The following is a 20,017-nucleotide window of genomic DNA, read 5'->3' as shown; positions in this document are numbered from 1 at the left end:
ACCTCCCAACTACGGTTTTGATATTTCTTTTGATCATTCCTAGTTATGTCATGGATGAGGAGACCATGTCCAATGAACGGAAAATTGCCTGAGCTATTGGTTTCCGGCAAAAAAACCCGGATTGTTTTTGGATGCTGCTACGACCCCACAAGTCTATTATATATCAAAAGCCCATCACCACGGGGGTATAAAGAGACACGAGGATTTAGAGATAATTTAGTTAGCCAAGGAATGAGTTTAGTACACATGGGATTAAGGTACAAACAGGGAATTTAGCTGTCTAGCCAAAAAACAAGAAAAAGAAAAAGAAAACAGCAGAAGCATCCTACGACGGTTCTCCAAATACAGAGTTCTCCCTGTGCAGCCATGAGCAGGATCCCTCCGATTACTGGTAGTACATAAGCTGCTGGGTTGTTGCAACGTTTTGGTATCCACTGTCGTAGATTGCTTGACCAGCTGCAGCTGCACCCATTCCCGTGGCTGCCTGCTTAAGGGCATGCTGACCCTGTGGATGCATCATACTCATTATCTGTGCACCGCTATATTTACTCATTGCCATCTGCCGTTCATAGGCAGCAAGGTCGGCAGCTGAAAAAACAGGCATAGGTGTTGCAGCTGGTGGAGGCAGAGGGGTCGAGCTTGTACCTGCTGCAGTAGGTTTGCTACCCCATGAGCACTGCAGCATTTAAACATTTTATAGTTCACGCCACCAAAAATAATTTATACTAACCATAATTATAGCAAATCTAGAAGCTCCTCCAGCAATAACACTCATACCAATAATTCCACGCCAGGATGAATGACGGTCATTTGTGACATCAATTTATCAATACAAGGACGGTAACCAAATCGCATTAAAAATCTTAGCTGCTGCAAAATCTGAGGTCAGGTTCCAGAAAGTGTAATACCTTAATTGGTTTACTACATAGAATTCTGGCATTTCCCATCTGTATGGCTAAAGCTGCTTCAGTATGTGAACTGTATCTTACAAAGCCAAAGCCTTTATCTCGTTGCACACGAACATCTTCGATAGTTCCCGCTCCAAGGGCATGGAAAAGCCTGTGAAGATCAACTGATGTAACCTGCAATTTTTCATCTATGAGAACCACCACCACCAAAAGAAAAACCACTTATTATCCATCTATCAGACATCAAAACACTGAAGTGCAAGCGAAGTTTGATATTGCTACTAAATAATTATTAAAAGCTGTCATTGAAACCTAAGGATGGACATTATTCTTTTGAGACACACTGGCAGCAACAACAGTTCTGCTAAATTGACTACCATGTGGTGCTTCAAGGTCAGTCATGGACATTTATTGATCTTGCTATTAGAATACAAAACCAGTACATCAGAAAATTGTGTTCATTAGCTATGCGTTAGACTTAGGTAGGGAAACTTTGCCATGGAAAAAGAATCTTAAGTCGGTAGTAAGAGCGATAGCACCAACCTCACTATTTTTCCCAGCCAAAAGTTAGGAGACAGGGAAGAAGAGACAAACTTTAGATTGGAAAAAACTATTTACCTCTGGGGCAAGATTGCCAACATAAACAGTGGTATATTGAGGATTGTTTTCAGGAGCATCATCATTAGTCTTCTCATGACCTTCTGCAAGAAGCATAATACGATATAAGCTGTACAATGAAAAACAAGCGGGGAATTATTTAAACGTCCTACTTCACGCCATCGTAAAACATTTAGACTCAGAGACTCAAAACCAATAAAATATAACAATGGCAAAGCAGGCATGATATATTAATATATCAAACATCCATATTGGAAATGATGGCTCCAACAAAGGCCAGAAACCAAAATGCTGAGACCAACAGCTAGGATGTTTCAAATTATAGATTTAATGCATTCAAAAGTTAGAAAGAAACAGCCATGGTTATTCCAGAAAAAGAAAATGAAGTTCAGGGGGGCCTAAATAATTGGTACCAGATCTCAAATACAATAATTATTTCAACACTGAGAAGGGCCTTACCGGAGGTTCCATTTGTTGGATCTACAACACTTTTGGCATCTGAATTTAATTTGTCATAATTTGAAGTGGCACCTTTTGCAGCCCAATTACATCGGATCTGTTTACTTCCAAGCCACTTCCCTATAATACGCCAAAACAACTTGACTGAAATTTGAAAAAAGTGCTCCTCAGAATACAGATGCCTAAAATTATAAATAAAAGCAATGTTTCACACACCATTTAAGTCATTAATTGCACTTTGGGCATCCTGGGAAGAAAAAAGGAAAGAAAAAGAGATCAAGACGTGATTAAAACACATGGAGAGGAGGGGGAGGAGAAGAAGAAAGATAAATGCAGTTACCAGTGTACCTGCTGGTCCCTGAAAGAAACAAAGCCAAAACCTCTAGAACGCCCAGTTTTTTGATCCCACATGACCCTTGCATCCCTGGAACATGTCTTTCAGTCAGCTATCCTACTAGTTCAACGTTGATTACCCCAAAATCCCTTTAATTGATAAGAGGTAATCTCAAGGTAAAATGAGAAGAATTGGTACTCACGAGCAACTAGAGTACACAGAAAAACATGCAAACAAAGTAGCATCTGTAACTTCGGGACTAAGGTCACCAACAAAAATGTTGTGATGACCTGAATGCCAAAGCAGAAATAAGTTACTGACGCAGTAAATAGGTAAAAATACAATTGGATAGATCTCGTTGGTGGATATCTAAAAACCTGATGTATCCTCCCTCTGACTACTAGCATAAGCCCAATTAACTTTAATAGGTTGCCCAAACCTGCAAAGAGTACCAAATATTAAAAGTATAAACCAATGGAAAAGGCCATCACAAGGGTTCATATTGTTACTTACAGATGTCTTCCATTAAGAGTCACAATTGCAAGGGCAGCTGATCTGCGATCAAAGTAGTCCACAAAACCATAGGATGACTGCATTAAAAGCGGATATCAGCCCATCCAAATAGAACTAAGAACCTCAAAATTCCAATAAAAGTTCATGAAAAATGAATATCAAACAAAAACTAGTAACACAACTGTATCAAATGATGACCTTGTCCTTTTTAATAAGTTTGCATCCTTCAATAGGACCAGTACTCAAGAAGACTTCTTGCAGAAGGGGTTCCGTGACTTGGGGGTGAATATTTCCCACATACCTGCAATTTAAGATTAGGTAAATGATCAAAGGTAACAATGAAGCATGACAGACAACTTAAGCTTCACCAAAAGATATTATAAACACAGCTCAAATAAAAAGACTCAAAGACAAAAGGTGACAATAATTTTTATTTATCTATTTTTAAATAAAAAAAAGGAACTGGATGAATATGCAAAACTCACACACTGCGGCAAGTAGCTGCATCAAATCCAGGAGGAAGGTTTCCACTCAAGATAGGTTCTATCTGCAAATTAAAAAGGAAAAAAAAGAATTAAATCAAAAAAGGGGAATTTTCTTCCTATGCTGGACATGGACACCCCTCAAGTCGGCAGATAAAACAAACATTAGAAACAAAGTCTAAAAGAGACACCTAAGCCTTACAGTAGCAAATAAGAAAAGAAAAAAGAAAGAGGATCCATTTACACAATTAAGCTGGCTAATTGCTTTTTTAATTTCATAAAAATACCCCTAATCGTTGTCATCATGAACCATTTGATACACAAAATGATAACAACATCTCCCCAGATTTTTTTCATATCATGCAAATTTGTCATTTTTCTCGGATAATTTCAACAGAAAACAGAAAATTTTGAGGCCAAAATCCTCCGATGAAGAAAAGCCCCAAAAATTTCACATAAACAAATACTAGCAACCATATTGGCACACGAAAAGGATGAATTTATAACAAACCCAAGTCGAATAAGAAATAAACTGCTAATAGAAATTGAAACTCCTAGTTTTGATAAAAAAAATTAATAGAGAGACAAACAGAGACCTGATGACCGCCCAAGAAACCAGGATTGTGGTACAGAACTTGTTGCATCAGAGCTTGTTGCTGCTTTAGCTTTTGCTGCTGCTGCATCTTCTTTAAACTTTACCTTTTATAAAGCAATAAAATATAAAGGAAATTTTGAAGGAAAAGAAGAGGAAGAGGAAGAAGAAGAAAATAGATAGTACAAAAAGAGACTTGATTTTATATTATTTACTTTTTGTTTTTATATAGAAACAAGATGCTTCTTACGGGTAAATAAATAGAATATCTTGAGCTTTTGGGTTGAAATGGGTCGGGTGGGTTCAGGAGTACTAAGTAAAGATGGATTTTATTTTGGGTAAATTACTTATATAATTATTAAATTATAAAGTTGATTTTATTTTGATCATCAAATTAAATATTTTTATTAATTATTATGAATCAAGTCATTGACATTTAAAATTAACGAAAATGATAATGTGATAGTTCAGTGCATTTGTATAATTATATTTCTAATTTTCTTTACATATCCTATCAACTTAATAATATTATAAATAAATTTAGTCAACTACTAATATGTAAGTAAAAAAGATAAATATAATTATACAAATTGTTTAACTATTACATTATTATTTTTTAAATGTTAACGATTAATGATATTATTAATAATATTTCAATAGTTAAATAGTCTAATTAAAAATTAATAGTATAATTGAAAAAATTAGTTAGGTGGTTAAAATATAATTGATTTCACAGTTTAGAGACTATCTTGGTGGTTTACCCTTATTTTTTCCAGTGGTGGTGATTAAATTATAACGGGTAAAGTATATTAAAGATCACTAAACTATACACAAATGATCTTTTTATTCATTAAAGTTTTAAAATTTACAAAATAGTTATTAAATTTATCAAATTATTATAAAATGATCATTGTGATATTATAAAATGATCACTAAATTATCAAATTGTTCTAAAATGATCATTAAACTCAAAACACTTATTTTCAAAAAAGGAGAAACACTCAACTAAAACTTTAATGGTAGAAAATAATTGCAATTAAACTAATGATGAGATCTTGATCGAGAGCTATAAGGAAACAACAGGCTTAGATCCTGCTGAAAAACAAAAGAAGGATAGGAGGACTGACAACAAGCATCATAAAAATGAATTCAACTTGACTCGACTCAAACTATTGCGGAGATTGAGCAGATAAACGGAGCCATGGTTTGTTGTGGACGATCTTGGAAGGCGATGCTGCCGAGTTACCTATCTGGTATGGTAATGCTCTCGTAGTGATCCTGTAAAAATGATCATATAAGGACATCAAACAGTCAGACAAAGGGGGACATGAACTTAATTATAAAAACTTCATCTGCTTTAATCTTATTAAGGTATTATTTCGATGAATACAATGCCGACGGACAGTCGATTCCGACAGGAAGACTCGAAGCCTAAACCCACCTACACGCCTTTTTTTTATTCTCGAACTTTGTTACGAAATCAAGGACACAAAGAACTGATTCTAAATCGCTATGTCAAAGCAAATTACAAAGGTTTTTGCATTATAGGTTCCTTTTTTGATCTCTAGGTGCCTACCTATCCTTTCTCTTCTCCAGGAACCGGTGGAGTGAAGCTCTCCTTGCAATTGGTAAATCTGCAATGGACCACCAAACTAATAAGAAGCCCTGAATCGAACACCAAAATATGAACCACCAAGTGAAGAATTAGGCTTACCGCCGCCGGGAATCGGTCGCTGAGCCGATCGTGCGCAATCTTGTGTTATGGTGTTGGTGAAATTAGAGATCATATGTGCAGGGTTGGGGTTGACGCTATTGCTTTGGCAGCTCCCCTTGCCAGCTAAAAGCATGATTTCCTTAGCTTTATCGGCCGGGAAATCGTTGAAGACAATCACTTGTCCACCATAAAAGATAGTCATCTGTGCAGTTTGAGGCTCCGTCACAGCCGGATTGTTCATGGAGGCAACACTAGAATCAACCCTTTTCGGGCCATCGTCCGGTGATGGAAAACCAGCTTGATTAGGGAACAAATCAATCGATCTCGGTTTCCGAGTCGCCGGCACAACGTTGCGGCCACAATCATTACTGGATTTCTCATTGACTGGAAACAAATTCATGGTAGGACAAGGACGCAGCATCTCTGGGGTCCCTGCAACATAACCATAAACAAGGTTACACATTAGACTCAAAACAGGGCATGAATATCTAAACATAATTTATTTAAAAATATCAAATCTCGATCATTTATTTGATTAAATTTAAACCCTTCAGTAAACAAAGAATAAAAAAAACAACAAAGCTTAATTGAGCTCCTTTCAGCAATGAAATGAAGAATTTACCATTAACTTCAACGTTGCATGTCATTCCCAGAGTTAGATCTCCAAAGCTACCCTTTTCCTTCAAGTACTGGCTCAAAAGGCTACAAGTTTGCGCGAAGCTTGACTTCTCCGGTGACCTCGCCGGTTTTTGACCCATAGATTCCGGTGAACAAGACATCATCAAGCAAAACAGAACACAACGATTTCACCCCTTCTGCTCTTTTGGGTATTCAGGGGTTCTTTACAACTTTACTTAGCAACTAAATCGAGAAGCAAGGGATTTTATTTGCATGAGAAGACCGAATCTGGCTTTTTATTGTTGTCTTTGAAAAGAAAAAGGTAGAAGAAGGTTGGTTAAAAAAGCACGAGGAATAAATGTTTTTCTTAAGCTTGCAGCTGTGCCTACTGACGAGGTGCTTCCATATATATTGTCTCGTTCGTTTGGGATTTTTCAACCACGTGTTGTTTTTCTTTTGGTGTCGACGACGTCGATGTTTGATCAGTTTGTGGTCTTTTCCCCCCAACATGTTTTCAATATTTTTAAGATGACTTTTAATATTTGAGGCACATTTACATTTTTGTCAAGTAAATTTGTTCTTTTACCACAATCTAACCGAGCAACCAAACAAATGGCATGACATCATAATCTAACTCGAAATTGATAACATTATAATATTTTTTAAATTAAAAATTTTATTTTATTTAATAACATATGTTTTCATTATATTGATTTCATTAATCAAATAGAAATTTTCATTTTAAATTTTACATTAAATTCCGAATTACAAAAACTTCCTCAACCCCAAATCATATTAGATGAAGAACAGAAGAAGTGTATTTGACGAGTCAAGTTTAATTGACCTAAGTAGACTCATGACCATGCCTAATGATAGAATAGAGTCAAAGTCCTCAAAAGCTATCTTAGTGAAAGAGGTATACTAATAAAGCACCTTTAAATAGTTAGAAAAGGATAAAATGACCATTCAGCTCAGTTGGTAGAGAACAAAGTTTTTAACTTTGAGGTCGTGGGATCGAGTCTTATGGAGGGCATTTCATAATTCAGAAGTTTTTTACGGAAGCTGCTCTCAACCTAGTGTTGGGGACAGCCTACTATTTTACCTCCCCTTACCCCATTACATATGGGAACAAGGGACAACCATTTTAAATAATTGAAAAAAAATCACTAACCAAAACGGCGTTAAAGATGACTCGGCGTGCCTTTCCTTTAAATTAATTTTTTGAATAAAATAAGAAATAAGCAAAATAGCTAATTATTTCTATTCTGCATTGGAGCTTCACGTATCTTTTCTTGAATTATCTTGGACGCTTTTATCGAGTTTGTTTGAAAATTTATAATTCTGTCAGTTGTGATCATGTTAGTCTCACCATGTTATTCATTATATTATTTCTCTCTCTAGATATGAAGACGAAATTCAACTTCCAATATCTGGTATCTAAGTTTGTATTAAAGGAAGTCATTGAAGAGGTATTCCTCGATCTCGATCTAACTATAATATCATTGAAAACTTCTTTGCTATTTGTTTTTATTATGATGGACTTCAAATCTAAATTCCAATCAGTCGATAAACTTTTAAAAAATACCTCAAAATTCCATATAAAGAATCAAACATTTTTCAATAATCTTGCAGTATCTCACGATCCATCTTCCTTCATAGTCTTGAATCACACCTCCGCAGGTCGAAAACCCATCTGCTTTGCAGCGAGCTCAGTCCAAATTAATTTTAAATCGTCATGTGTCTTCTATAACGTTCCTCATTCGATAGAAGCTTATTCCGAACCAGCAACATAGGCACATCTTTACACGCGGAGGACCACGGTAATTCATGATTTGGTGCCAAATTAATTTATTTTCAAATGTCTGATATTTTATTTCATTAAAGTGCCGTCCAACAGAAGCGGGAGCCACATTTCACATAAAAACACCGCCATTGCTTCGCTTCTCATCCTTCAAATCTCAAAAACAGGTAAGCGACAAGCGCACGTTCTTTCCTCCAATAATATTTAGACACGTTAAAATGTAATTTTTATTAGATTCAATCAGATGTATTAGATATATATAGGGATGCAATAGGTCGGGTCGGGTTTTTGGGTCACCCAACCCGACCCGAGAAGAAATGGTCCTCCACCAGTAACCCGACCCGACCTGAAGAAATTAAGATTTCACCCGTCCCGACCCGAATATAAGACTTAGAAACCCGACCCGACCCGAAATAATTAAAAAATATATTTTTATTCAATAAAAAAAGTGACTTAATTGAAAAAAATTATATATAGAGGGGTAATATTGTAATTATCCCTAAATATATAGGTAAAATTATATATATTTTTGAGTCGGGTCAGATTTTTTTCACCCTAAACCCGACCCGACCCGACCCGAACAGTGCATTTAAAAAAACCGACCCGAATCCTAATTTTTTAAAAAAATCCGACCCGATCAAGTCGGGTCGGAACCTGTCGGGTTTGGGCCCTAAATATATATAGGATAAATTTATAAAATTTTAGAAAATAAACCTAAATTATCAATATAAATTATAAAAAATTTAAAATGTATTAAAATTTAAATTTTCAAGGATAATTGCTCCACCTACATTTGATCTTTCTTTAATTTATATTACATACATTATTAATGATTAAAATTAAAATTAAATATATATTATATTATAATCATTCAAGTTATTAAATACATAAAATGTGTTTTTTTTCCATGAATGATTTTTTTCCTAATGATTTTTCGACTCTTCAACTTTATCAATTTATCATTTTAATTCTTACATTTTTATGTCTTTCATTTAAGTCTTTGAACTTTTGTCTTCTTTTCATTTGATTCAAATATCAAATAAAAATAATAATATTTTTGAATTGTCATCAATTATTTTATGCTTACTGAAATATTAGTACCAACTTTCATTTTCTAATAATATAATATAAAAGAATAAAATATCTAACGTCAACATTTTAATAATAATAAGATATTGTTACTATTCCATAATGTTTAAGTCATTTTGATAAAAGAAAATAAAAGTATGAGGGTTAGAAAGAACACAATAAAAGTTTATGAATTAAGATCATAAAATCGATAACGTTAATGAACAAAAAATGTCATTCTTTTTTTACGTCAATTTAAATGGAATACAAAGTAATATATATTCAATGACTCTTAACTTTTTGATAATAAACACTTATACTTTTACATTTGTAGTATTCGAACTCGAGACCTTAAAAAATAACAACAAATCCCATAATCACAGAGATTGTTTAATTCGTATGTTATTCAGTATTTTATTAAAAAAATTACATAAATAATCACTCAAATATATGATTTTATCATTTGACTTTAACATCAATATATTTTAAAATTAATTTAAATTATATTAATATATTATGAAATTTAATGTTGTGTTTTTTAATTCAATCTCTCAAATAAAATTATTCAATTGAGATTTAAATTTAATCATTTTTAAACATTTACACATAATTAGTTTTTAGATTAATTTCACAAATATACTGATAATTTTAGATTTATTTTTATGTATTAAAATTATTTTAAATTATATACTAATTCTTTGATTTTTTAATTAGTACAATTTATGTTCAAATCATTCTTAGTTTATTTTGAAATATATTCTATAATAAGATATAATTTCTAACTACATTTTACTACTGATTATTTTATTATTTGAATTGATTTAAATTTTGTTAAGTATTATACTTAAATCTTTAAAATTATTATTTTTGATTAATTAATGATTTTTTAAATATAAATGAATAAAAAATAAATCATAAAATTATGTAGACAAGAATCGAATTATCCCCTCAAAACTAATAATTCTACCCTTGTACAAACTCTTGCATGGTTCGAGTTTGATCAAATTTAGAAACCGGTCCGACCCATGTACATGTGTGGTTGGGAGTATCTTCGACTTCGCTTATTTTGGTGGACTGTTTCAATGAAAAGTTGGGAGCTTATAATTCAGCCACGTGGACCTTAGAGTTCCTTCTTCAACCCAACTAATATAATTATATCCAAAATTATATATATTCCTTAAAAAAATGTATATATTATAAAAGACAAATCGATCTCAGAACCGGAACTTAAAGGCGACGAACGACGCAGCGGTAATGTATCGAACGGTGGTGAATCGCATCCTTCTTAGTGGCGGAGGACGTCGCCTCCTCCGACAACCTGATCTTAGAACAGTCATTAGTTCCTCTCGGTTTTCCACAACAACAGAAACTCAAACGATCCCTAATCGACCCCTTAACCCACCTGATTCTTCGTCGTTATCGTCTTCTTCGACGAGTTTCCAGACACCACCCGCGGCTGGGGATGTTCCACGTCATGAGAGAAAGAACCCGAGAGCCGAGTACGAAGGGGAGCAAGCTCGGGTTCTTCAAGCCTCACTACGACACGTCGTCCGTACATCAATTAATGCTGTGATATAGTACTATTTTGAAACTACATTATTATTTATGATTTTCTTAGAGTTTAAAAAACTGTTTCTTCTTTAAAATGCAGCTAAGGTTGGGATGGAGTGAAAAAGCAATGATAGCAGGAGCAAAGGAAGTTGGGATTTCTCCTTCCATTGTTGGATCTTTCCCCCGAAAAGAAGCTGCCCTTGTCGAGGTAAATTTTTGGTTTAAACAAAAGTTTCAATTTTTATTAGCTCTGGTTTTCTTCTTTTTGGTATTTTATAAATTTATTTGTCAAATTCATTCTTTAATTTTGTGATTGTTATCAGTTTAGGCATGGTAGTTTTAGTAAAGGCATTACAATTTGTGAACGTTCTGATTGTATTGTTTATGATATGAACCTTCTTTCCTCATCATTGTCTTATTGAGTGTTGTATCAAAACCAATCTAAAAGAATATTTGGATACTGTTTTTCTAGAAAGTGTCTATATGGTATTTCCTTCTTTGTGGAATCCTTGATGCGGTTCTTCTATATACTTAGGTTGCACCACTTTGCACAAAACTGGTCTTTAACACTATGTTTGAAATGAATCAAGAAAAATGGAGGGAATGGAATAGGTAAGGAAAGAGTAAAAGGGTGGAGAGGAAGGAAAACCATTTTTCTTTCATTGTGTCTGGTATGAAAGATGGAAAATAGAGTGAAAGAAATCTGAACTTTATTTAAGGTATATTATAAGAAATCCGAACTTTATTTCTTTAGGTCTTTGTATTCTCAAGTTGGTTGTTGTATCCACTAAATGCAGGTTGCCTGATGCTAAGCTCTTGATTTGTTGTATCTATAATTATCTTACAGTCTGATACGTACTTAGCTTTGTCAATTCAGTTAATATGATATGTTTTCTTTCATTGTCCAACAATGACTTGAATCTGATTTTCCCCTCTTCTCTGCAGTTTTTCATGGATGACTGCTTACAAAGGCTTATTGATAGAATTGACTCTGGTGAGGAATTACAAAACTCGACTCCTAGCCAGTGCATCTACAAGCTTGTAAGGATTCGCCTTGAAATGCAAGCACCCTATATATCAAAATGGCCTCAAGCTCTCAGCATTCAAGTATCAGTTCTTATGCTCTCTTTTTCTCCCTTGTTAAAGGACTAGTTTACATACTTGACACCTTCACCTTCAAAGACGAATGTTTTCTCAATTCTTTGTAGGCACATCCATTGAATGTTTCTACAAGTTTTAAGCAGCGGGCAATGCTGGTTGATGAAATCTGGCATGCAGCTGGTGATGAGACCTCCGATTTAGATTGGTATGTGAAGCGCACTGTACTTGGGGGGATATACTCAACAACAGAGATTTACATGCTGACTGACAGCTCCCCAGGTTCGTTTCCTTTACCTTCACGTGCTTAGAAATATGGTGTTAGGGATTAGGTGTATACACCTTTGTAATTTTGTCGGCAACCTTCTTGTAGAGATGCAATGTTTGGATAGCATATCATCTACTTATCATTTCCTTGCAGAATTCCGGGATACATGGCTGTTTTGGATAATCGGTGAAAGATGCTTTTGATTTGAAGAAGACAATTCAGGAGGTAGTCTCTCCTTCCTCTTTTTTCTTCCGTATATATATATGGGGAAAATTGGAGTCTTAATGAAGTGAGATGTTGCAGGCAAAGTATTTGGCAGAAGCTGTTGGTGCTGGAATGGGGAGCTCTTTGCAGGGTTTTGTTGGTAAAGTGTTTCAGAGATAAAAGCTCGAGTCAACACAGCTCTTTATAGTTCTACTACTTGCTTCAGACTCGACACTAGTCTTGACGAGCTATAAAAACTACTAGCTATCAAGCTTAGTATTTATCACTTGGCACAAAATGTCGAGTTTAGGTTTCATATCAAGTTTAGTGCGGGGCTTTAATGCTTCAACCAAGTGCCTTGATTCATCTCCTTGGCAATTGATTGAACTGAATTTGTAGATGCAAGCACAGTTATCATTTGTTTGCAGGATACTGTTGCTTTACAATTTATATGAGACTATATTTACTTAATAAATAATAATAAAGCATCTTTCGGTTGTTTACAGGCTTATTGCTCAAACTTGTCTCTGTGGTGCACTCTGATTTGAAGTTAATTATTCACATGCTTTGTTCTTTATTTTTTTGATTTATGGTTCCAATTTCGTGTTAGATTTTACTTGCTGACCCTATTCTCATATGTAATGTGCTAAGAGAGAGGGAGGATAATAGGCTGTCCCTAACGCTAGGTTGAGAGCAGCTTCGGTGGGAGACCTCCGACAGTCAAAATTATGAATTGCCCACCATGAGAATCGATCCCACGACCACAAGGTTAAGAGTTTTGCACTCTACCAACTGAGTTGGACGGGCCATCTACTATCCTACCTCCACCTTACCCCCATTACATATGGGAATAGGGTCAGCTATTTTACTTGCTGCAATTTTCTTATCATACTATTAAGCGGCAAAAACTAACAAGGCAATCTACAAATGATCGTGAAAATACAGCACGAAGCAAACAAACAATGGCAGTTCTGAACAATTTAGGTCAAATGAACTGTAAGAGCCTAGGAAGGAAGCTAAGGGAAACTAAAACAATGAGGGCAAAAACAATTTTGGGTGTAAACATGAACCCTTTAACTCAATGAACCTAATATAGCTATGCACATATAGTTATTGCCAATGCCATGCTATTGGAGGGAAGCAGAAATCATCTTCAATGCCTCTTAAGAGACGAGAATCAACGTCCTCTCTCTGATCATTTAGCCGATGAATGCTTCAGAATGGCTAAGTTTCTCCTTTATTATTAGCTTCCTCCAACAATTGATATGTGCTATACAGAGCTTTCGTGCCTATCGTCACCATCATTGAAATCCTGGGTTTACAGTCGCACTAATATTTGCGTCGGCATGAAACACTAACTGAATGACATAATCTATTAACCGAAATCAAGGAACTCCATTCTTTTTCGCATGGAGCCCTTCAGATCTGATGCTTCCCGTTCTGCTTTCTGAGCCTGGAAAATAATAGAGGGACAGGTTATTCGTGTAGGTCAGAGAACATTGGCGGGAGGAATTTTATTTATATCTTTACTAAAACCTCAACCGGATATGGCAAACAGGAAGAAACATGCAAAAAAAAAAAAACGATTTCGGACAAGTCACTTACCCTTATAATCTCGGCTTCTGATACAAGGGTCATACGCGAAGGAAGCTCCTCCTTTTCCAAGTCCTTCGTAGCAATTTATAACAAATAAATGACATTGTGAGACAATAATTCCATTTGCCAACCAAATAAAAAAGGGTTTGAAAGAAGATGGCATAAAACAGCATACCAGCTCTCCTATTAAGACGATATTATCTCCACGGATTACATATAGACCTAAGGGGATGTCAGTATGTCACAGTACAAATCTCCAACAATAACTCTCTCGCAAGCTCCTTCTAGAATAACATTAGCTGTAAACATAGAAGGGTGGACATCACAGATTATAATCCGAAGAAAAGAAACGAAGAAAGAAGATAAGAACTAAGCAAGGAATAAGATCAGGGCAAACTACCGAATTGATCGAAAGAATGCAGTAATCCCAAAAGCTTTCGACCATCTCTCAGCAGGACAAGGAGTTTCTCTATAAAATAGATAATAAGTCCATAGACGTGTTGTACGACAATTAAAGATCTAAAGCACAGATAAACAACTAAACGATTGTTGCAAATTAAAACCAAAACATTCAAGGGAATCCGAAGACATGGTATGATCGGAGCAGGTGCATGGTTTATGCTAACAAAACATCTCTATGAAACACCTTGTGCAAGAGCATTAACATGTCTCAATAACACAAATTTGATTAGGAACAAATGTCAGATTGCATTACAGCAAAGGGAATTATCGTTCAATGTTTATCCAAACAATTCATTTGGAAATTCCAAAATATAAAAGTTCAAAGCTTGTAACTTTAGACATGCAGCACAACACCAGCTCTCTCAATTCCAAGAACATGGAAGGACAGAACTCCACAAATGGAAAGAGCCCATTAAAGTAAAGTACACAAAACAGGGAATCAACTGAATCAAAGAGTGTTATCAAACAAGCCCAAACCTCAAAATCGAAGAAAAAGTAAAATAATAATAATATTGCACATAATAAATCAATAATTCAATTGCATTGGCCTATTACTACATATAACATAGAGGGAATACACAATATAAAACTTTTGAGAGGGATTACTGTCAAGATAGGTGGCAAGAGAAGTGGAGAAGAAGATATCATCAGGGCCAGCCCAAGACATGGAAATTAGTCTTCTTTAATACTTCAATCCCAAATTCCCACACAAATAGCATTGGCCAGAAGAGAAATATTACCTCCAAATCTGTTAAATAAAAACCCTAGCTCTCTCACTCTCTCTCTCTTTAAAGAAAAATAAAAAAAGGAAGCTTTTAAGAAAGAGAAAATAACTTCAGTGACCAAAAATACCTTATAATATACGATTTTAACCAACTTTTTTTGGATTTGCCAAAATGACCAACTAAATCGCAATGCGATCGATAATTCGCAACGCGATCTCCGGTATCGCAAATCAGTTTCCAGATTCGCAACGCGATTCTGACTATCGCATTGCGATTTCCCAAATTCGCGTTGTGATTTCCCAAATTCGCGTTACGATTTTCTTAAATCGCAATGCGATTACGTAAATCGCAATGCGATTACGTAAATCGCAATGCGATTACGTAAATCGCAATGCGATTTACATAGCGACATTCGTATTAACGCGTATTTTTTTTTTAAATTCCAAACACGAATATATTAATATATCGGAACACTGAACCGTCCACAGTATATCCCGTAATCGCAACTCATAACCTAAAACCCTAAATCACAACTCAATCTCATCTTCATCTCTCACTCTCTAAGGCGACATCCGTCCCCATCTCCGACGAAATCAGTCCCCACGACGATAACAGTCTCCATCTCCGGCGAAATCATTCACGGTCAGAAATGAAAAATCAACCAAATCAACCACCGAGGGTTAGTTTTTTTAATTATTTTTATTTTGAAATTTTTGCATTATTATTAGGTTTTTCATATTGAAATTAATGATAAGTTTACTGGTGTTTTTAATAATAGATTAACCATTTCACTTAGATTGCTTATTATATTCATTCGATTACTGCCAATACCGCCAAACTGTTTAGTCTTTAACCCTGTGAAGTTAGTATTTGTCTTTGTTTTGTCTTTTGGTTGAAGTAATGCAATTCATTCAAGTTTCTTTCAATTTTAGTATTTGAAACCGAGAATGACTATCGCAACGAGTGAATCGCAACGCGAAAATGACTATCGCAATGCGAATTTGACTATCGCAACGAGAGAATCGCAATGCGATTTTCATTTCGCGTTGCGATTCTTGCGTTGCGATAGTCAAATTCGCGTTGCGATAGTCATTTTCGTGTTGCGATTTTCATTTTCGTGTTGCGATTTAAAGTTTCAGAAACTATTCTTCTTCTGCAAATTAAAACTTGAATGAATTGCATTACTTCAACAAAAAATCAAATACTAAATTCACAGTGTTGCAAATTTAAGTTTGAAGAATAAACTACTACTCTTTATGTTTATTGTTCATATCTTCACAGTGTAGTTTTTGGTATATCTAAATTGGTATGTTTATTGTTTTTGTAGAACTTTTATTCGGCTCAATTGACCTTAAGAAATAAAGTAAGCATGGCCAAAACAATTGCGTCGAAGCTTTCACCTGCACAAAGAAAAATATTGAGGATACTTGCTTCGGGCCATGGCTGAAAGTACAACATCCGGGTGGAGATGCTATGTTGACCCATCTGTTTCTTCAAACCATGACTAGCGATCTACCAGAGACTATACAACGTCGTGATGAAGAGATATGTTTGATTTTCCACCAGCTTATACGTGTTTTGGGCGGGAGGAGTTTTGCTTAATCACCGGTCTACGCTTCGGACACAATGATGTAGATCGGTACACTAGACATATTACCCGCCTATCATGGTTTTCCCGGGTTTTTCCTGAGCAGTCAACGGAGAAGTCGAATTTACACGTGGAAGACTTGACGAGATTATTGAATAAGAAATATGGTTTTACTCGGATGTATGACGTCGATGTTGTCCGAGTATGCCTTCTAATACTTTTGCAAGCCGGCTTTTTAGGCAGAGAGGCCCGATAACCTATTCCTAATGATCTAATTAAATTGGTAGATGACCTAAATGCATGGAACCTGTTTCCGTGGGGTTCGTATCTATGGAGAGCTACATGGAATAAGTTGTCGTCTGCCTTTAATGATCGGAAAAGTTTGCATGGCGATAGTTCCAAATACACTTTGTCAGGCTTTATTTGGGCCTTTAAGGTAATAATTTTTATATAATGTTTCCAAAATTATAATTAATTCTTTAACAATTACTAATGTTTGTTATTATATTGTTTGTAGATTTGGATATTTGAGGCATTTCCCGCCATGCAGACATATACATTAAAAACTTCTAATGATATTCCTAGGGCTATTTCATGGAAGAGGAAACAGTCCTTGCAGCAATGGGAAGATTTACTACCGTATACTACAATAAATAATGTAAGTTAACACAAATACTACCATATGTTTATAAACAAGTTATTACTAGTACACGTTTAACTTTGTTTGAGCTTTTATATTGTTAGGAGGCCAACACTCCATTACAGAGGCTGACACCCACGGAAGCTGAGCTTGCCACTGATTGGTGGCAAGCTAGTAAGCTTTTTTTTGATGGCACGAATGATGAGCAGCCACCACTTCGAGAGCCATCACCTCACCCAGAGCCATCACCTGATCGACCCGAATATACACCTCCACAACGAGAGTCATCACCTATTCTATCACATCATCGAGCCTCTTCTCCACCATCACCTCATGATAGGTGACCGGCAAAGATGCCACGACGTTTATCTCCTTGTTCTCCACCTCCACCTCCACGGGATGAGTTAGGGGGAGTTACGTAATGAGGTCAATGCCTTGCGTGAGGAGGTCGGTACTTTACGCGATGACAATGGTGCATGGCGTGTTGAGGTGTCAACTTTACGTGGTGAGGTAGTAGCTCTACGTGAGATTGTAGCATCGTTGCAGAACGAGGTTCATACTCTACGCAACGAGGTAAGTTTAATATTTTTCATATTTAACTTGATGATAAATTTACTCGTAATTTCACTTAGATTGCTTAGTAAATTCATTCGGTTGCTGCCAATACTGTTTAACTGTTTATTCTTTAACCCTGTGAAGTTAGTATTTGTTTTTGTTGTCTTTTGGTTGAAGTAATGCAATCAATTCAAGTTTCAATTTGCAGAAGAATAATAGTTTACTATCGCAATGCGAAAATGACTATCGCAACGCGAAAATGACTATCGCAACGAGAGAATTGCAATGCGAAAATGACTATCGCAATGCGAAAATGACTATCACAATGCGAATTTGACTATCGCAACGAAAGAATCGCAATACGAAATGAAAATCGCATTGCGATTCTCTCGTTGCGATAGTCAAATTCGCATTGCGATAGTCATTTTCGCATTGCGATTTTAAGTTTCAGATTATATTCTTCTTCTGCAAATTGGAACTTGAATGAATTGCATTACTTCAACCAAAAGACAAATACTAACTTCACAGTGTTGAAAATTTAAGTTTCAAGAATAAACTACTACTCTTTATGTTGTCATTGAACCTGCACTAAACCTATATGTTGTCCTTTTAAATGTTTATATAAGTGCTTACTTCTGGAATGTTATCTGATGCATTTTGTGAACAATGATATAATAATGACTTGGGTGAATACCGTGCAAGTTTGAAATATATTTGTCTTTGTTCTCACTGTTTAATATCATGTCTGTTTATTTACTGATTTATGTATTAATTTATTTTTAGCGGCCCGCTAAGGTGGATGCTCTACGTCGGGTTTTTCTTGCAAGACAGAGTTCACGCATCAGACGGCGTGCACGTGCCATTACGTCTCCGTTCACCCCAATAGTACGAAGAATCCGTAAGAAAAAGACCGACTCACCTGTCATCGTTCAAGAGGCCTCCCCTATCGTTCAAGAGGCCCCTATCATCCCTCAAGAGTCCCCTCCCACCGTTCAAGAGGCCACTGTCATCGTTGAAGAGGTCCCTCCCAACATTCTAGAGCCTGATTCACACGGCGTAATATATCGAATTATTGAGAAGCCCCTCACGTGCCGGACATGATGGATGACTGTTGGCTTTCGTATAAGTTACCAGCCAGTACCATTCCGACAGATGAAATGGAGATGAAACAACTACATGAAACAATTCTGGATAGTACCCTTTGGGCTAAGACCGTAGTTGATTTTTATCTACATGAGCGGAGCCAAGGGTGTTACGCTGAAATATACAAACTCAACGATGATATGCATTTGTTGATTGAACGGTCTTGGTGGGGTGTATTATTAAGGGTTGAAGACAACGGTTATTTCGATGGGGGGTAAGTCTTATATTTCTTATATTTCAGTTTGATTAATTTTTTTTTTAAATTTATGTAATTCACTAATATATGTCTTTTTTTGTAAAACAGAATATTGATGCATGGGTGACACGTCTTCTAATTGTAAGGAAATTGAAGAAAAATATTAAAAAAACGCGATATACAATTATGCCGACGTCTTTTCACGTAGTTCACTTGAAGAATCAACGACAGGAATCATATGTGTTGGCTAATGGACAAGCTAAACTTTATCCTGCATGGTGAGAGGTCGATAAGGTTAGTATATTTGTTTAAATATTTTAAGGGTGTTCATAAATAAGTGCGCAATTTGAATTATTACATTTCAATGCAGGTGTTTATCCCTGTTTTGGACCGTACCCATTGGCTTCTCGTCGAGCTTCAGCTCCCATCCCTAAAGACAATAGTATACAGCATGATAAATTACATATCATTGTCTGATTTGAGAGATATGATTAAGGGATGGAGCTCTCATTTGGCTAAATTCTTAGATGCAATTGATTATTGGACTAAGTCTGTAAACAAGAAGCCAAAGAAGTTCAATGTTACAGTTATCAGAGACGAGACCGCGCCACAACAAACGAAGGAAGCCAGAGGGGATTGTGGTCCTCTCGTATGCATGTGCTTGGAGCGTTTGACGACAGGAAGTACACATTTTCTACCTCCCACCGATAGAGATAGAGGTGCAGTAGGCTTGTGGTTTCGGCATTTTATGGCTAGAGCGATATATGCGAGACGTTGCCTACCTACATCCACGTTATGAAAGTGTCCATAAACAATTTGTAAGTCAAATGCAAGTGATGTTAAACATATTTACTCTTTTTGGTTTGAAAATGTTTGGTTAAGTA

General features: G+C 35.7%; 3 protein-coding genes and 1 pseudogene across 4 annotated transcripts; 1 reads left to right on the top strand and 3 right to left on the bottom strand.

Moving 5' to 3' along the window:
* Window positions 1–223: 223 nt before the first annotated feature.
* Window positions 224–4,056, bottom strand: LOC120182275 (oligouridylate-binding protein 1-like). Of its 2 annotated transcripts, XM_039187268.1 has the most exons (13): window positions 3,911–4,056; window positions 3,318–3,379; window positions 3,031–3,133; window positions 2,833–2,909; window positions 2,697–2,758; window positions 2,522–2,609; window positions 2,334–2,409; window positions 2,202–2,232; window positions 1,988–2,105; window positions 1,527–1,614; window positions 909–1,082; window positions 534–676; window positions 224–496 (listed from the first exon to the last, which is right to left on the bottom strand). In XM_039187268.1, exons 1-13 carry the CDS (start codon window positions 3,995–3,997, stop codon window positions 253–255), a joined length of 1,353 nt encoding a protein of 450 aa, XP_039043199.1. In that variant the 5' UTR covers window positions 3,998–4,056; the 3' UTR covers window positions 224–252. The 2 variants fall into 2 exon arrangements, with proteins under 2 accessions (XP_039043199.1, XP_039043200.1); XM_039187269.1 differs by having other exon boundaries at window positions 345–676; window positions 3,911–4,042.
* A 1,004-nt stretch (window positions 4,057–5,060) lies between these two features.
* Window positions 5,061–6,485, bottom strand: LOC120182274 (protein TIFY 10A-like). The gene is made up of 4 exons (XM_039187267.1): window positions 6,243–6,485; window positions 5,621–6,052; window positions 5,483–5,540; window positions 5,061–5,184 (listed from the first exon to the last, which is right to left on the bottom strand). The coding sequence occupies exons 1-4, from the start codon at window positions 6,400–6,402 to the stop codon at window positions 5,076–5,078; spliced, it is 759 nt and encodes a 252-aa protein (XP_039043198.1). The 5' UTR covers window positions 6,403–6,485; the 3' UTR covers window positions 5,061–5,075.
* Window positions 6,486–10,292: 3,807 nt separating this feature from the next.
* On the top strand, window positions 10,293–12,698 carry LOC120182273 (ubiquinone biosynthesis protein COQ9, mitochondrial-like). The gene is made up of 6 exons (XM_039187266.1): window positions 10,293–10,655; window positions 10,759–10,866; window positions 11,604–11,765; window positions 11,867–12,038; window positions 12,178–12,249; window positions 12,328–12,698. The coding sequence occupies exons 1-5, from the start codon at window positions 10,362–10,364 to the stop codon at window positions 12,225–12,227; spliced, it is 786 nt and encodes a 261-aa protein (XP_039043197.1). The 5' UTR covers window positions 10,293–10,361; the 3' UTR covers window positions 12,228–12,249; window positions 12,328–12,698.
* A 677-nt stretch (window positions 12,699–13,375) lies between these two features.
* LOC120182264 lies at window positions 13,376–14,953 on the bottom strand (annotated as a pseudogene).
* Window positions 14,954–20,017: the final 5,064 nt, after the last annotated feature.

The sequence above is a fragment of the Hibiscus syriacus genome, unplaced genomic scaffold, assembly GCF_006381635.1.
Source record: "Hibiscus syriacus cultivar Baekdansim isolate YM2019G1 unplaced genomic scaffold, ASM638163v2 tig00112634_pilon, whole genome shotgun sequence".
NCBI classification, from domain to species: domain Eukaryota; kingdom Viridiplantae; phylum Streptophyta; class Magnoliopsida; order Malvales; family Malvaceae; genus Hibiscus; species Hibiscus syriacus.
The sequence above is the reverse complement of the archived record's forward strand: the minus strand, read 5'-3'. Positions and strand labels throughout refer to the sequence as shown.

Excerpts from the sequence above, each read along its gene's own strand:
- LOC120182275 (XM_039187268.1), bottom strand. The coding sequence starts at position 3,997 with ATGCAGCAGCAGCAAAAGCTAAAGCAGCAACAAGCTCTGATGCAACAA. Across the intron at positions 1,615-1,987 it reads GATCCAACAAATGGAACCTC|TGCAGAAGGTCATGAGAAGA; the intron begins CGGTAAGGCCCT and ends TATTATGCTTCT. Across the intron at positions 497-533 it reads ATGAGTAAATATAGCGGTGC|GCCCTTAAGCAGGCAGCCAC; the intron begins ACAGATAATGAG and ends CAGGGTCAGCAT.
- LOC120182274 (XM_039187267.1), bottom strand. The coding sequence starts at position 6,402 with ATGATGTCTTGTTCACCGGAATCTATGGGTCAAAAACCGGCGAGGTCA. Across the intron at positions 6,053-6,242 it reads ATGCAACGTTGAAGTTAATG|GGACCCCAGAGATGCTGCGT; the intron begins GTAAATTCTTCA and ends GTTATGTTGCAG. Across the intron at positions 5,541-5,620 it reads GCGACCGATTCCCGGCGGCG|ATTTACCAATTGCAAGGAGA; the intron begins GTAAGCCTAATT and ends GGTCCATTGCAG.
- LOC120182273 (XM_039187266.1), top strand. The coding sequence starts at position 10,362 with ATGTATCGAACGGTGGTGAATCGCATCCTTCTTAGTGGCGGAGGACGT. Across the intron at positions 10,867-11,603 it reads AAGAAGCTGCCCTTGTCGAG|TTTTTCATGGATGACTGCTT; the intron begins GTAAATTTTTGG and ends TCTTCTCTGCAG. Across the intron at positions 11,766-11,866 it reads CTCAAGCTCTCAGCATTCAA|GCACATCCATTGAATGTTTC; the intron begins GTATCAGTTCTT and ends AATTCTTTGTAG.